Below are 15,566 nucleotides of genomic sequence, written 5' to 3' on the forward strand. Positions count from 1 at the left end.
TCTTGACTTCTTACAGTAAACTACTAGAAGAAAGAAATGAACTAAAGCCAGAATTTATCATCAAAGAGAATCATAACTTAAAGATTTGAAAAATTCTCAGCCTGGCCATATGTAGAATAAAAAAGCATGTTTAGGAGAGACTGCAAAAGGTGTGACCAAAGTGCCTATTTGACAGAGATTAGTATGAATAGAAAGAAAGCAGTTGCCATTTACCAAGACGATGGAAAAATGACCCTGAAGGTATTTTAGACATCTATCAGGCCACCATTCCCAACACAGGTTCAGAATGCCAGGGCCTTCAGGGCAGAATGGTTTCAAGGGAAGGACCTGTGGGCTCTCTGCCCAGCACTGCCTCAAGTCTCTGCTCCCTGCATTCTGACGCAATCCTCCTTGGCCATCCCAGCTGTGGCTTAAGCAGGCCCAGGAACTGATTGAGCCACCACTCTAGAGGACAGAAGTGGTAGTCCTTGGCACAAATACCAACTCTGCAGGTGTGCAGAGGGCAAGAGCTGTGAAAGCACAGCTGCTTCCACCTAGATTTCAAGAGATGCCTTAGAGAGCCTCGGGACTCAGGCAGAGTTGCCTCAGGGGCAGGGCTGCTGCAGACAGTCCCCACTAGGGCAACGCCTAGCAGAGCCATGGGGTCAGGGCCACCCCAGAGACCACCAATGTGCAATCTAGGAAAGCCTCAGGCACCTGATGCAAACTCTGACAGCTGTTGCATGGGCTGTACCCAGAAAAGCCACAAAAGTGGAACTGCCTGGGGCCTCGGGGGTCCAACCCTGGCCCCAGCATGTCCAGAAGGCAGGACATGGAGTCAAAGCAGATTATTCATAAGCCTCAAGACTTAATGTTGCTTGCCCTTTCTTCTTTCCTATTTCTTCCTGTTGGAAGAGGAATGTCTATCTTATACCTGTCCCATCATTGTATTTTAGAAGCATAAGTTTGATTTTATATGCTCACAGCTGGAGGGGAAATTTGTTTCAGGAATAATTGTACCTGAAGTCTCATCCATACTTGATTTAGTACATAAATATGTACTAAATGAGATTTTAGACTTTATTTTATTTATTTATTTTTTGCATAGATGCTGAAATAAGTTAAAACTTTGGGGGCTGTTGAGATGGAATTAGTGTATTTTGTATGTAAGAAGAACATAAACTAGGGGGACAGGAGTAGAATGTATGGCTTATTTGTGTATAAATTTATTTATGGAAATAAATTTCTATTATTTCTAAATTACCCAGTCATTTATCCTGTTACAGCAGATTTAACAAACTTAGGCATCCCTCAGCTAGCATATTTATTCCATTATTTTGTATTAGTAGTTAGTTTACAAATGAGTCTCTCTCCCAGACTGAAAGTTCCAGGAGACCAGCATTGCAATACGGTGTTAACCACATGGAATTTGACAGTACAGTTATCGTCCTGAGCATATCACTTACCAGCAGCTATTTGACCTTGAACAAGTTACTTAACCTTTTAGTGTCAATTTTCTTATTAGTAAGTTAAGCATAATACTAACAATCTCACAGAGTTGTTATAAGGATCAGCCAAAACAGGCAGCTTTGCAAGCAGAAGAGAATTTTGGAGATAAGAAAAATGTCTCCTATAGTAGGCCAAAAGGGAACAGGAAAAATAGGGAAGGCAAAGAAAGGTTCTTTTCTTCTCAGTCAACTGAGTTATTTTTCTCCATTTTTCTTCCTACCACTCTCACTGTATGCATGAAAGGCTCTAAGATAACTTCTGGTAGCATGGGACTCCTTGGGAAAACCAGACGAGGTGCTATAGATCCCATCGCGGGGAAAAAAAAAATCTCTGTTTTCCTCATAAAACCCTGGAAATTAAAAGGAAATGATCCCTCTCAAAATCAAAGGCTCTGTTCTGTTTTGCATTGTGTTATCTGATGATTTTGAGTTTGGGGGGCATCAGAAATTACTTCACATTATGAGAGAGCTTTGGTGAGAAATAACTAGGTACAAAATACAGGTAAGGGATGGCTAATAGTAGCTGTAAATCAGAGAAGCATGCTCTTAGCCACATGGAAAATAAGGAAACATCCCCACCCACCACTGGGAGAGAGACTCCCGGCAGGGATGGGCTGATTACAAAATAAGCCAATTGACTTTGGGTCGCCTTGCAATGAAATGCATAGTAGAAGCACTACACCACCGTCTCCCGTAGTATCTATATGGTCTTTTCATATTTAAGCATTGACATAAAAACGTAGCAAGGAGGTCTTAAGACACTAATCTGCCTTTTAGTAAAAGGGTTATAAAAGGTTTGCAAAGATTTCACCTCATGGTCAAATTGGTTAAGATAAAATGGAATAATTTATAAGGTTTCATTTAAACAAATAAACTAATGCAAGGGTAAAATTTAGCTATACACAGAATTTTCATGTCATCGTAAAGTCTAATAAAAAGTTTTTGCCTTATGAGTCATCATTTTGGCAAAATAATTTATGGCAATCTGGAAATTATCCTTCCTGATTCCTGGCTTTTTTAATGGTTCAGGGTCCCCTGAAACACTCAGAAAAGAGGTAAACAGGATTATCTGACATGTTTAGTCACATGAGATTGCCAAAATGATGTCCACTCTTACGTTATATTTCGGTGAATACTAATATGTTTTCAAAAATTGTATGGCATTTCTAAAATTCTAATGCCTAAGTATATACTACCAATCATAATTGGGGTAAAGTTATTGTAAACCAGGAACATAAATAAACTTCTTTGCCAGTCATGTTTTTAAATGTAACTGTCCTAGAAATGTTGACATTTGCAGACACTTGTCTTGCTTTGTTCCTTCTCAAAAGACAGTTTATAATCAAGCTATATTAAGGACTTTAACAGTTTTTTAGTAGCTTTTAATATTGTAACATTGGAATAGAGAAAGAATGTATGGGACTCCTAAAAAGCTGACATGTTCACAAATAACAAGCAAACCAAAATTTAAGCGGATTGCACTCCGAAAGTTAAAGCAAACTTTTTGACTTTTGTTTGGAATACTGCTAATCCTTGTTTTTTTTTTTTTTTTTCAGAGTCAAGTAAACTTTAACTATTTACAGCCTTTAATAACTCGGTAAGGTATATTCCTGTAAACAAAATTTGGAGCATCTTCATTTTTCTCTGCCTGGTTCCTGTAGAGTTTGGAGACTCTAATGGCAATGTAGTTGTTTGCACCAGTGCAATAAGAATCAATTTTTCTTTGTTAACAGGACACAATTAGAAAACTGATTATTTTATCAAGGCTTTGACTGAAAGGGTTTGTTTCCCTTTAAGTAAATAAGCTTGACAAGCAGAGCCAATAAAAGCCTGCTGGGGAGAACTGGCCCCATACCTTGTCTACACGGTAGCCGCAGGGAGTTCCTAACCTGTAGCCAGTAAAGAATGTCACTTTCTAACAGGTCTGGAAGTTCCGAGTTTATCCTAGGACCTCAAGAGGAGAGGATCACACAACTCACAGGTATGAGAGGATACAAACCCATGGCTGGGCTCGGCTTTAAATCTTATCTGAAATTCCTTGTGAAATAGAGTTTCATCAAAGCCACTCCAAAAGGCCTATGTAAAAATAAACCATTCTTGATCCATTTTATGCAAATAATCAGGCCAACTATATGAATAAAGTTTATTCATAATTAGTTTTTACCAAAAATGAGGACTGAAAAGAAAAATTTTGCTCCAAAGCTTATCATACATCATTAAATCTTAGTCTCATTAATTGTTTTTAAGTTTTTGCCTACATTTTAGACTAAGCTTGCTTATTCCTGTGAATCAAGTGGTGATCTTCTGCAGCTTGGGGAAAAAAAAGGATGAGTAATGTAAAAATGTGAATCAATATGCTAGTTCTGGGCAATTATCTTGCAAATTCTGCCAGGTAATCAAAGTGAGGAAGGTGCCCATAACCTGGAATTTCTTTTGTTTGGGAAAATAAAACCAAGGAACTTCATAGATCTCTAAAAGGGAATTCTATAACCTGGCAAGTAAAATTTTACATGGAAATTATCTACCACACCACACTTGTGGGAATTGCTGTCCTTACTCTACTATTTGCAATAGGGTTATACACAGTAGCACCTTCTAACTGAAATACTGGACAGAGAGTTTCCATTGCCGTGGTATTTCTCTTAATTATCCTTATAACTGGGATAATCGTTACTGACAAAAAGAAAGCATAAAAGTTTTACCATCACTGAGTCTGCTAGGACTTTTTATTGGATTTAGTGATGCACCTTTAAATGAAACATGCTGCTTTTGGATTAACACCTAGTAAAGTAAAGGAAAATCTACAAGTACTTAAAAATGAAATCAAAATTGTTAACAGGCTCAGGGAAAATGCCAGCTTCAGCCCTGGGTGGCTATAATCCCTCTTTAATAAATTCCAGTCTCCTTTATGGAACTGGTTAACCCCTTTATTAAGCCCTCTCTTGGTAATATGCCTTGTATTGACATTTGAACACTGTATACTCAGTACTATAACTCAAATTGTTTCTTCTCGCCCAGAAGCAATCAAACTCCAAATGGTGCTACAAACTGAACCACACATGGACACGCCATTCTTCCGAGGACCCATAAATCAATAGAGAGGAAAAGGAGTCCTTGGGAAGTTTTCATCTTTTAAAGCATCTCTGGAAAAGTTTCTGGTAAAGCCCCAGGTCTTAGAGCCAGGCCAGCAACCTTTGATATACAAATGCAGCCCATTAGAAACTGGGTCCACCCAACATGGCAATTTGTGCACCTTCTTGCCCTTGCCCCACATGTTCTGGCAACGTGGTCGTCCCCACATATCCCCACGGTAGAATATCACAGCACCCCACATTTGCATATTAAAAGGTTAGAGTGGGAGGGCCAGCTACCCCCCACTCCCCTTCCCCACCCCCACCTCCCACCCCATCCCCACCCCTGTGTAAATGACATGCCTGGTCAAACCAAGTCCCTGAGCTCTAGGCAAATCAGACACAGCCTCCTCCAGCCTCTGCATATATACCTGGCTGGTCCACCACACTTGGGGACCTCCTCTTTCGACTTTGGAGCCTCCCCCAACTCTGTACAAGGCTAGCTTCTTCATTCCATCTTCTCCCTTCCTTCTTGCCCCTTCTTGCCTATTAAACTCTCTGCTCCTTAAAACCACACACATACACACACAAATGTGCCCACCAAGAATTACTACAAGGGTATAAGAAAGCATGCTGTACATTCTTTTTACATACACAAAGAACACATTGAAGAATAAATTGGCATGGAAAATGGTCTCTTTGAAGGCACAATAACTATTGTTTCCTTATTAAATCCAGTTTTCCAATTAAATGGAGCCTCACTGATCTACACTATGGCTGGGAGGTCCCACAGAGAATTTCTGAACTTTGTAGATTAGCAAAACACTATAATTGGGGTGGAGGGGGAGTCATGACACAGACTCCAGGAAAATAGAAAAATGACTGCCATTGTATTTATTTTGATAACTGGATTTAATTTTTAATTATTGAAATGCTTCATAATGGATAGTAAACATGGTGTAAACTTTTGCAACAATCATGAAAGATAGAGACAGGGAATTAATTTATTGATCACCTACTAAGTACTGGGTACTCACTGTGCTACTAGGTATCTTGTGTGATCCAGATAGTACTTTGCTAATAATAGCCATGGTTATTATTCCCAATGCTCAGAAATAAAAACCTGAGCCCCAAATGGGATTAATTCATTTGCCCCAGGGAGCACAGCTTGTAGGTTGGTGAGCTGAAGTTCTAGTCTTTTTCATGTCATAGAAAAAAGCTTAACCATATTTTGGTTTTTTGGCTTGTGTGTCAATTTCAAAAAGAATTATCATCATTTTCAAATTGGGTATTCTGAATACCATTGTTGTAGTCAAAATTGGCATTGCTGATCTGTGCTTCCATCACAACATCAAAATAAACCATGGAATCTTCTGATCACAAAAGCAACCATCAGGTAATCATCTTATCTGAACTTCTAGTTGAGAAGCTGAAAGTTACGAATTTTGTTAAATATTTTAAATCTACTTTTATTTGCAGGATATAACTAGATACTTGCCCAAATTGAGGATGTAAACATCAAACAGACCAGGTAATCATTTGCGTTCCTTAAAAATTAGAGTTTCACTGATAATATCAGAGTTTTAAATATAAAAATGCTTGTCAACACACACACACACACACACACACAATACTTGTTTTATTGGCATTCACACACTTATTTTTCTGAAACTCTGAAGAATAAAACTTTACACTTACTACCTCCCCATCTCATTCCCTCCCTAGCCCCTACCAAATGTTTGGGTCTTCTTATTTCCTCCTAGTTTCAGTAAAAGTTGAAAGAACCAGTTCATTTTGTGATCAATAAGCACTTCATGAGTGTCTACACTGAATCAGATACCTACGTCTAGAAACACATCGAGATGAATAATTCAGGGTCCCTGCTATCAAGGAGATAAGAGTTGATCCAGTAAAAGAAACAGTGGTTTCACTTTATAGAAAGTTCGAGAACAAAGATATGTGTAAACAGACACCAGAACATATAAAAGGCCAAGCTGATCCAGCCTGATGGTTTGTGGAATGGGGTCATCAGAGGATTCTTGGAACAGGTGATGTTAGAGCTGAGAGCAAGTGCATAGTCTGGAGAGGAACTAAGCCAAAGCTACCACCAACTAGAAGAGAGAGAATGGGAAAAAAACAGATGCTAGATTAATTTCACTAGACTACTGCTACTCTATCAATGAGTTTTAATTTATCACAGCTATAAGGATTTGGTTAATCACCTCTATTTGTAAAAGGCCATAGGAGGGGTTCTGAGGATGATCTAGACCAGAAGAAAATGAAAGTTGAAGCTGACGTGATGGCAGTGAGGTGGAGAGGTAGAGATAGATCCAAAAAACTCATCAAGCAGATTTAGCAAACCTACTGACTGATTGGTTGTGCAGATATTAGAGAAAGGTATCAGGGATGACTTCAGCAATTCCAGCTACAGTCATTTTGTACAAGTTTTTAGGAACACATGCTAAATGTATTTTGGTCATAATAAATTTAAAATGCTGATGAGACATACATGTAAAGATGTCAGGCAGAGAGGCAGGTACACAAGTCTGAGCTGGATAGATATTTAGAGGCCAAAGATACATGGTGATGAAGAGAGAGCAAATGTGTAGATCTCCCTCATTCCCTCTCTCTTTCTCTTTCTAACATAAATTAAGAAGATGAAAGCAGAGAAAACCATGATAAGCATCTTTAGAAACCCATCCATCATAGGGAATAAACTTATAACTAGATCTACAGGGTTTAGTTTGACCAATTTGCCCAGATTCAGAAACAATTATGCTGTGCTAAAGTTTTCATCTATATTTGTGTATATGAAGAACATGATTCATACAATATATAACGATAAAATAAGAAAAAAGAAGTCCTGTAATTTCCATTTTTTAAAAGGCCTATAGGCTGCTAAAAAGTGATATGGTATTCTAGTCAGAATCATAACTCGGATTAGATAGATACACAGAAGATTTAGAGGTAAATCCTATTAATTGTTACCATTTTGAACTATCAAATCAATTAAGGTTTCAAACAAAAATGTAATCCAGAAATGGCATATAATATATTGATAAAAAGAGGGAGATGTTAGTTGAAAAGGAGTTGACTTGTTAGTCAAAGAGTAGATGACTGAGTTTTCTCATTCATTCTCAATTTCTTCTTAATAGGGATCACCTACCGCCTTCCATTTCTGAGCTCCCTGGAATCATTCTTCCTGATCATCTCCTTCTATTATACTTTTCTTAGCACACAGATGAATAGCTCAGTCATCTAAGCATTAACTAATGTCAGTGTCTGTGACATTATGGGAGGGCATTATGTAGCATATAAGGCACTTGCTTTTAAGCAGTCATTCTAGAACAGATTGAAGATTTGCTTGGATCCATATGCATGCTGTCTACAAGATAATAGGTACAAAATGCCTAGCAAAAAGTGCTGTACATAGTAGGTGTATTAGCCTGTTCTCACATAGTAAGACATACCTGAGACTGGGCAATTTACAAAAGAAAGAGATTTAATGGATGTACAGTACCACATGGCTGGGGAGGTCTCACAATCATGGTGGAAAGCAAAAGGGATCAAGCCACATCTCACATGGATGTCAGCAGGCAAAGAGAGAGAGCTTGTACAGGAAATGTTTTTAAAACCATCAGATCTCATGAGACTTATTCACTATCACAAGAGAGATCTCAAGAGACTTATTCACTATCACAAGCACGAGAAAGACCCACTCCCATGATTCAATTACCTCCCATTGGGTTACTTCCATGACACATGGGAATTGTGGGAGTTACAATTCAAGATGAGATTTGGATGGGGACACAGCCAAACCATATCAGGTGATCATTTAATTTCAGTTGTTCTTTTTTAAAATCTCTGCTATCAACCATCCTCTCCTTCCAAGGAGTCTATTACAGTTGTCCAGACACTATACGGACTCCACTTTCTGTAATTTCTATATGGCAACGTTTGCTTAAACATATTTCTACATTCTATACATTTAAATTATATCCTTTAGCGGTAGTAAGAAACTCTTAGCTCTTTAAAGACAACAATAAATTGTAGCTAATGTATTTATTGTTTCCTATGTACCAAAACATTCTCAATAACTCTAAAGGAAGGTTCTACTATTACCTGTTTTACAGATGAGGAAACTGGGGCATGGGTTGACCAGTTAGTCAGTGTCAAGATGAAGAGGGAAACTCAGGCAGCCTAACTCTGGAACCTACAATTCAATCACCACATACAAAATAAATGTTTTCTTGAGTGTCAGGAGACAAGAAAATTTTCTGAGGTGCTCCATATAAAAGGGTCCCATAGTTAAGTGACCTTGAAATACTGAATACATAGATATATGTAAAACTCTTTCAAAAAGTAAATATCTTAGTAGTCCTATTCCAAAGAAGTCTGCTCAATTTTATTTGATTCATTCCTTTCCAAACTTTAAACCTTGAAACCTGTTTTCATGTGGGTTCTAACCACATCTCCCAGAATTGATACCTGTGCACAAGACTTTCAAAAAGTGTTCAGAAGTGGCCTCTTACCTGTGGCACTGAAAGATTTGGAGGTTCATGGCTGTCCCACAGGACAAATTCAAAAGAATCTTCAAAGATTTCTCTACCAAAGTGACGATAATAAATGATTCCATTAAACAAATCCCTCTGAAGGAAGCCAGGCACAGGATAGCCTATTGGGTTCATAAAATACCACATACTTTTGTACGAGTCTATCAAATATCAAGGTAAAATTATATTGAACTTATCTTCAAAAGTCTTATCTGTCTAGTATGTTCTATGTACCCAAGGAATCTGCATTAAATGTTTTCATCAAAGGTAAATAATAAAGCAGACAAATAATAAATAATAAAGCAGGAAAATTAAAGTCACTACATCTGTCTTGATATATGGAAAAACTGGCATTAGAAAAATATTTTCAAGAAACTTACTCTTATTTCAAATATTCAAAGTAACACTAACTACTTACTTGATTCCTATTTTGTCAAACTCCAGATGTACCTAATTTAAGAAGTAGTTATGAAGTCATTCTAACAAAATGTAAATAAATGTTGTTCATGAAATTATCAATAATCTAGACTAGTCCAAACATCTCCTTTTAGACTAATTTGTTCTATCACCTTGCTTGGCTGACCTAAGTTTTCATAGTGTTTGTTACTTTGAGGCTCAGCTCTGGAAATCTGTAGACGTACAAGCTTGGATAGATCAAATTAGCTTTCCTAAATCTCAGACTTCCTCATTATAAAATAAGAATAAAAATACTATCTTACTTCAGAAATTTGGTGTTCACCTTAATGCAAACTCTGAGACAATTCAGCAAACCCAGAAGGGTGCGTAGAAGGTTCTCCATGGAAGAGTGAATGCCATTCAAATGATCTTAACTGCCCAGAACTTACCTATCAGTCCTGGCCCTGGCTTCTTCATGATCTCCCCAGCCTGCGGAGGTTTCGTGATATTGAAGAAGATGTAGTCATCACTGGCATCCACATCCGAAGCTCGCAGCATGGATCCCTGGATCAGGATGGTCTGCCCCTCCTCCAGTTCAATCACAACATTGGTTATGAGGAATGGGGGACTATCATCTTTAGGCAGGATGTTGATGGGGAATTTGTGATGGATGCTGTGATGGCCATCAAATATCCGGAAGACCACGAAGTCTTTGGTGGAGTCACTGTCATCATGATGATAGCGAACAACTCCAGCCTGGAGGTCAGCCACAGTGAAGAGAAATCCTTTCCCCCCTGAGGGAGAGAGCAGAGATGGAGCAGATTGAGCGAGAAGGTGCAGGAGCAGCAGCTGTGGGAAAAGCATCATTACAGCAGAGGCTGCTATGGAAAATGTGCAGCCTGTATTTCCCTCACCTGGAAAAACTACAGATTGTTAGTGAGTTCTGGGACAATACATCTAGTTTTGAATATTGGCTGCAACATGTATTAGTTGTACAGATTCGAGCAAGATATCTAATTTATGAAACTCATCTGTAAAACATGGATAACACTACTGTGATGAACTTTTTCTATCACCTTGACTGGGCTAAGGAATGCCCAGACAACTGGTAAAACATTATTGCTGAGTGGTTCTGTGAAGACGCTGTTTTTTGAAGTGATTAGCATTCGAATCAGTAGACTGAGAAAAGATCACGCTCACCCTTGTGAGCAAGCATCAACCAATCCATTGAGGAACTGAACAGAACAAAAAGGCAGAGGAAAGGAGAATGCTCTCTCTGCCCTCTGACACTGGAGCTCCTGGCTCTTGAGCCTTTGAACTCTGGAACATAAACCAGCCACCCTCTAACACCCCATGTGTCCCTCCACCTTCCACCTCCCTCCATCCCACTCACTCTCTCCATTCCCCTTGCCCAGCTTCTCAAGCCTTTGGCTTTGGACTGGGAGTTGCATCATCAGCTTCCCTGGTTCTTAGGCCTTCAGACTAATTCCCATGACTTCATGGGCTTTCCTGGTTCTCCAACAGCCTAACATGAAACCTCTCAGCTTCCACAATTACATAAGCCAATTCCCATAATAAATCACCTCATAAATAGGTAGGTAGGTAGGTAGGTAGGTAGGTAGGTAGGTAGGTGATAGATAGATAGATAGATAGATGATAGATAGATAGATAGATAGATAGATAGATAGATAGATAGACAGATAGATTACGTAAGCCAATTCCCATAATAAATCACCTCACAGATAGGTAGCTAGTTAGGTAGGTAGGTAGGTAGGTAGAGAGATAGACAGACAGACATTCTGTTGGTTTAATTCCTCTGGAGAACCCTTACTAATATAAATACCTCATAATCCATGGCAAGAATGAGAAAATTTAAGCAATAGTAAGCCTACAATAAATGTTGGTTATTCTTCAGCTAATTGCTACCATTCTACATGGCAGCAGTTCTTAGAGGAGTGGTCTCAAACCAGCAGCCTTGGTACCTTCTGCAAAGTTGTTATAGATGCAAATTCTCAGGCCTTATCCTGGACCTGCTGAACTAGACATTCAGAGGTGGGTGAGAAGGAGGCAACAATCAGTGTTATCAAGCCCATCTGAAAATTATTGGCTCAAAGACCAAGAGCTAGAGCTCTGATATCTAACAGACTAAGTTCAAATCCCAGTTCTGCCATCTTCTGGGTGTGTAACCTTAGATAAGTCAGTTGTTCTAAGTCTCAGCCATTTGTAAAATGGGAATAATAGTATCTAACATCATAAAGTTGATATGAGATAAATGAGATAAAGTATACAGAATGCTTTGCACAGTATCTGTCACAAAGTAAATGCTTAATAAATGGTCATACCATACTATTTTCTATCTCCTCTGAACCTGGAACATCATTGCATTATGGGCTCCCACTCCCCATTTCATTTCTATAGTATTAATAAACATGCTTTGTTTTCTTCAGAGACTTACAATTCTTTTTATTTTATTTTTTTTGAGATGGCGTCTCCCTCTATCACCCAGGCTGGAGTGCAGTGCAGGCACAATCTTGGCTCACTGCAATCTCCACCTTCCAGGTTCAAATGATTCTTCTGCCTCAGCCTCCCAAGTAGCTGGGACTATAGGAATGCACCACCATGCCTGGCTATTTTTGTATTTTTAGTACAGACAGGGTTTCATCATGTTGGCCAGGCTGTTCTTGAACTCCTGACCTCAAGTGATCCACCAGTCTTGGCCTTCCAAAGTACTGGGATGACAGGCATGAGCCACCACACGTGGCCAGAGACTTACAATTCTTAATGGCAGGTGCACCCATTACTCTCTTCATACCATGCAGTTGTGTTAAAGACCTTAGAGGAATAAACAATATAACACTTTCTTGCCCAAGAGCCAAGTTATGCTTCTAAGTAACAGAATCCTAGTTGTATTTGCATAGCAATACGGTCATTTAAAAATACTCAGTCTTGCAGGGCACGGTGGCTCATGCCTGTAATCCCAGCACTTTGGGAGGTCAAGGTGGGCAGATAAGGATCGCAAGGTCAAGAGATCCAGACCATCCTGGCCAACACGGTGAAACCCCATCTCTACTAAAATATAAAAATTAGCTGGGCATGGTGGCGCACACCTGTAGTCCCAGCTACTCGGGAGGCTGAGGCAGGAGAATTTCTTGAACCTGGGAGGCGGAGGTTGCAGTGAGCCAAGACTGCACCATTATACTCCAACCTTGTGTCTGGTGACAGAGTAAGACTCTGTCTCAAAAAAAAAAAACCTCAGTCTTCCCAAATCCCTTGAACTGAGGAGTAGTATGTGACATAGTTTGATAAGAAAATCTAAGTGGAAATTGTTGTATTGTGCTCCTGGGAAAACTTTTTAAATAGAGCAAACTTCTTTCATGGCATGACCTCTTTCATTGTTCCTTCTGTGTCTTCCAGCTTCAAAGACATGAAGAAAATAATTAATTTTCAAGCCACTGCACTTGGATTTCTCTTACATACAACTGCACACCCACCCTGACTGATACACTCAGATTTAAACTGGCCTCCCACTATCCTGGGATTAAGCGGGAGGATTTATCATACATTTATCATTTTGCTTTTGATTCCAGAATTCCCTAATCACAAATGATAATGAGAGCTTTCTTTCTGCTTTACAGTTAGCAAACTAAGAAGATAATTGAATTAAATCCTCTGAGTTCATTATAAGGAATGGCTTACTTTATCATAAAGTATAAATATTACTTTTATTAGAATTACTACCTTGTTAATTATCATCCTGTGAATAATTATAAATTCAGTTCTTTTAAACTATAACAACTACTTCTAATAACATAAAACCATTATTACTAAAATATTCATTAAGAATTGATTTTTCTTTTTTTTTTGAGACAGAGTCTTGATCTGTTGCCCAGGCTGGAGTGCAGTGGCTTGATCTTGGCTCATTGCAACCTCCACTGCCCAGTTTCAAGCAATTCTCCAGTCTCAGCCTCCTCAGTAGCTGGGACTACAGTCTCCTGCCACCACGCCCAGCTAATTTTTGTATTTTTAGGAGATGGGGTTTCACCATATTGGTCAGGCTGGTCTTGAACTCTAGACCTCACGTGATCCATCTGCCTCGGCCTCCCAAAGTGCTGGGATTACAGGCGTGAGCCACCACACCCAGCCTAATTTTTCAATATAACTTTTTTGAAGCAGAAAAATTAAAAACACTGTCCTCCAACTGGGAAAAATATAACTGGTTAAAGAGTAAACTTAGAAGGAGCCTTGCATGGCATCCAGAAAGCAAAACTGAGGTTTAAATAACGAGCTGCGCACAAGGTACTGTTTATAAATGGTTAGACATTGATCTGAGCATTTGAACACAAAAGTCAATGGTTTTAAGATCTCCAGATGTTCTGCATTTGACAATTTCATTGAGAAATGGGGCCCAAGAGATGCTACATATATTTGTTAAATATGTATACTTTTGAAGAAAATAATTTTAGATTCTTTGCTAGGTTATCAAGTTGGATCATTCACCTCTTAATGTTAGCCATCCATGCTGCAGGCCACCAACGGTGACTAGCCGGACAGCACCAAGGTCATTATTGTCAACAACCTGAAACTGTTCCCAAGTGATGGCTCGAGACTGCCCCTCCAGGAGATTCAGACCTATGAGAGAAAGGAGAAAAGGGTTTTGGCATGACAGACTGGATAAAGAAAATGTGGCACATATACACTGTGGAATACTATGCAGCCATAAAAAAGAATGAGTTCATGTCCTTTGCAGGGACATGGATGAAGCTGGAAACCATCATTCTCAGCAAAATAACACAGGGACAGAAAACCAGATTCTGCATGTTCTCACTCATAAGTGGAAGCTGAACAATGAGAACACATGGACACAGGGAGGGGAACATCACACACCAGGGCCTGTCAGGAAGGTGGGGGGAAAAGAAAGGGAGAGCATTAAGAAAAATACCTAATGCATGCGGGGCTTAAAACCTAGATGATGGGTTGATAGATGCAGCAAACCACCATGGCACGTGTATACCTATGTAACAAACCTGCACGTTCAGCACATATATCCCAGAACTTAAAAGAAAAAAAGAAAAGGACATTGGCAAGTTCTATGGCATGCCAATGTGCCTGCTTAAGAAAAGATGAATGCATTTCCACTCATTAAACCATCTGAATACTAGATCTTTAAAAGGTTTTCAAGAAACTGGAATTTGCTTTTATTTTTAGTACTATTTTTATTTTCAGTACTATTAACTCCAATATTACAACAGATTGCAGAGAGTCCTGAAAGGGACAGAGCAAGCTGGTCGAATCGCAAGGCAGTGTGCTGCTGGACCTATCTTATGCTTCCCTCATATCTGCCAGCTTCACCCCCACCCCGGCCGCAACCAACTGCCTGTTCTGTAGCTGCAGCTGCCCCAAAAGGGTTCCCTGTCTCCAACGTTGTAAATCCCGCCTGCCTCCACTGCGTCATCTTCTGATGCAGCTGGCTACCTCCACTGCCCCAGGGGACCCACGGAGTGTGTGCAGCGGCTGCTAAGAGGGGTCAGGTAGCACAATCTGGGCATGTGGCTGGGGTTAACATCCAGTGAAGTAAACCTTAATCCATTAAAGACAGGAAATGGGAAATAACTGACCATTAATAGATTGCTGACCTTTTCCCCATCCCACTTTTAACTCTTCCCAGACACAGAGGTTCCATCTCCTCCCTGGAGATATCAGCACTACAGAGAAATCTGCTTTATTTTATAAAGCTGTGACCAGCTCAGCCATGCTACGTTTTCCCTTACTATTGACGTCAGCATAGGGTTAGTACATCTGATCTGCTGCAGGGTCTGTTTTCTAGAGGAACTGGGCTAATACATATATAAAGGAGGGGGAGAGAGAAAAGGGAGGGAAGGAAGGAAGGAAGGAAGGAAGAAAGGAAGGAAGGAAGGAAGGAAGGAAGGAAGGAAGGAAGGGAGGGAGGGAGGGAGGGAGGGAGGGAGGGAGGGAGGGAGGGAGGGAAGGAAGGAAAGAAGGAGGGAAGCAGGGAAGGAGGGAGGGAGGGAAGAAGGAAGGAGGGAGGGAAGAAAGAAGGA

At 39.7% G+C, this 15,566-nt stretch overlaps 1 protein-coding gene across 18 annotated transcripts in view; it reads right to left on the bottom strand.

Moving 5' to 3' along the window:
• FREM1 (FRAS1 related extracellular matrix 1) overlaps positions 1–15,566 on the bottom strand; it is a 163,586-nt gene that overhangs the window by 92,883 nt on the left and 55,137 nt on the right. For all 18 annotated transcript variants that reach the window (XR_013534284.1, XR_013534281.1, XR_013534286.1 and 15 more), the window contains exons 8-10: positions 14,005–14,136; positions 9,957–10,301; positions 9,091–9,233 (exon numbers count right to left, since the gene is read on the bottom strand). Coding sequence is in view for 8 of the 18 variants with exons in the window: in XM_035305987.3 (XP_035161878.2) it covers positions 9,091–9,233; positions 9,957–10,301; positions 14,005–14,136 (620 nt within the window). In the remaining 10 variants the exon portion in view is untranslated. The remainder of the gene's footprint in view (positions 1–9,090; positions 9,234–9,956; positions 10,302–14,004; positions 14,137–15,566) is intronic.

Source organism: Callithrix jacchus, chromosome 1 (assembly GCF_049354715.1).
Source record: "Callithrix jacchus isolate 240 chromosome 1, calJac240_pri, whole genome shotgun sequence".
Lineage (NCBI taxonomy): Eukaryota > Metazoa > Chordata > Mammalia > Primates > Cebidae > Callithrix > Callithrix jacchus.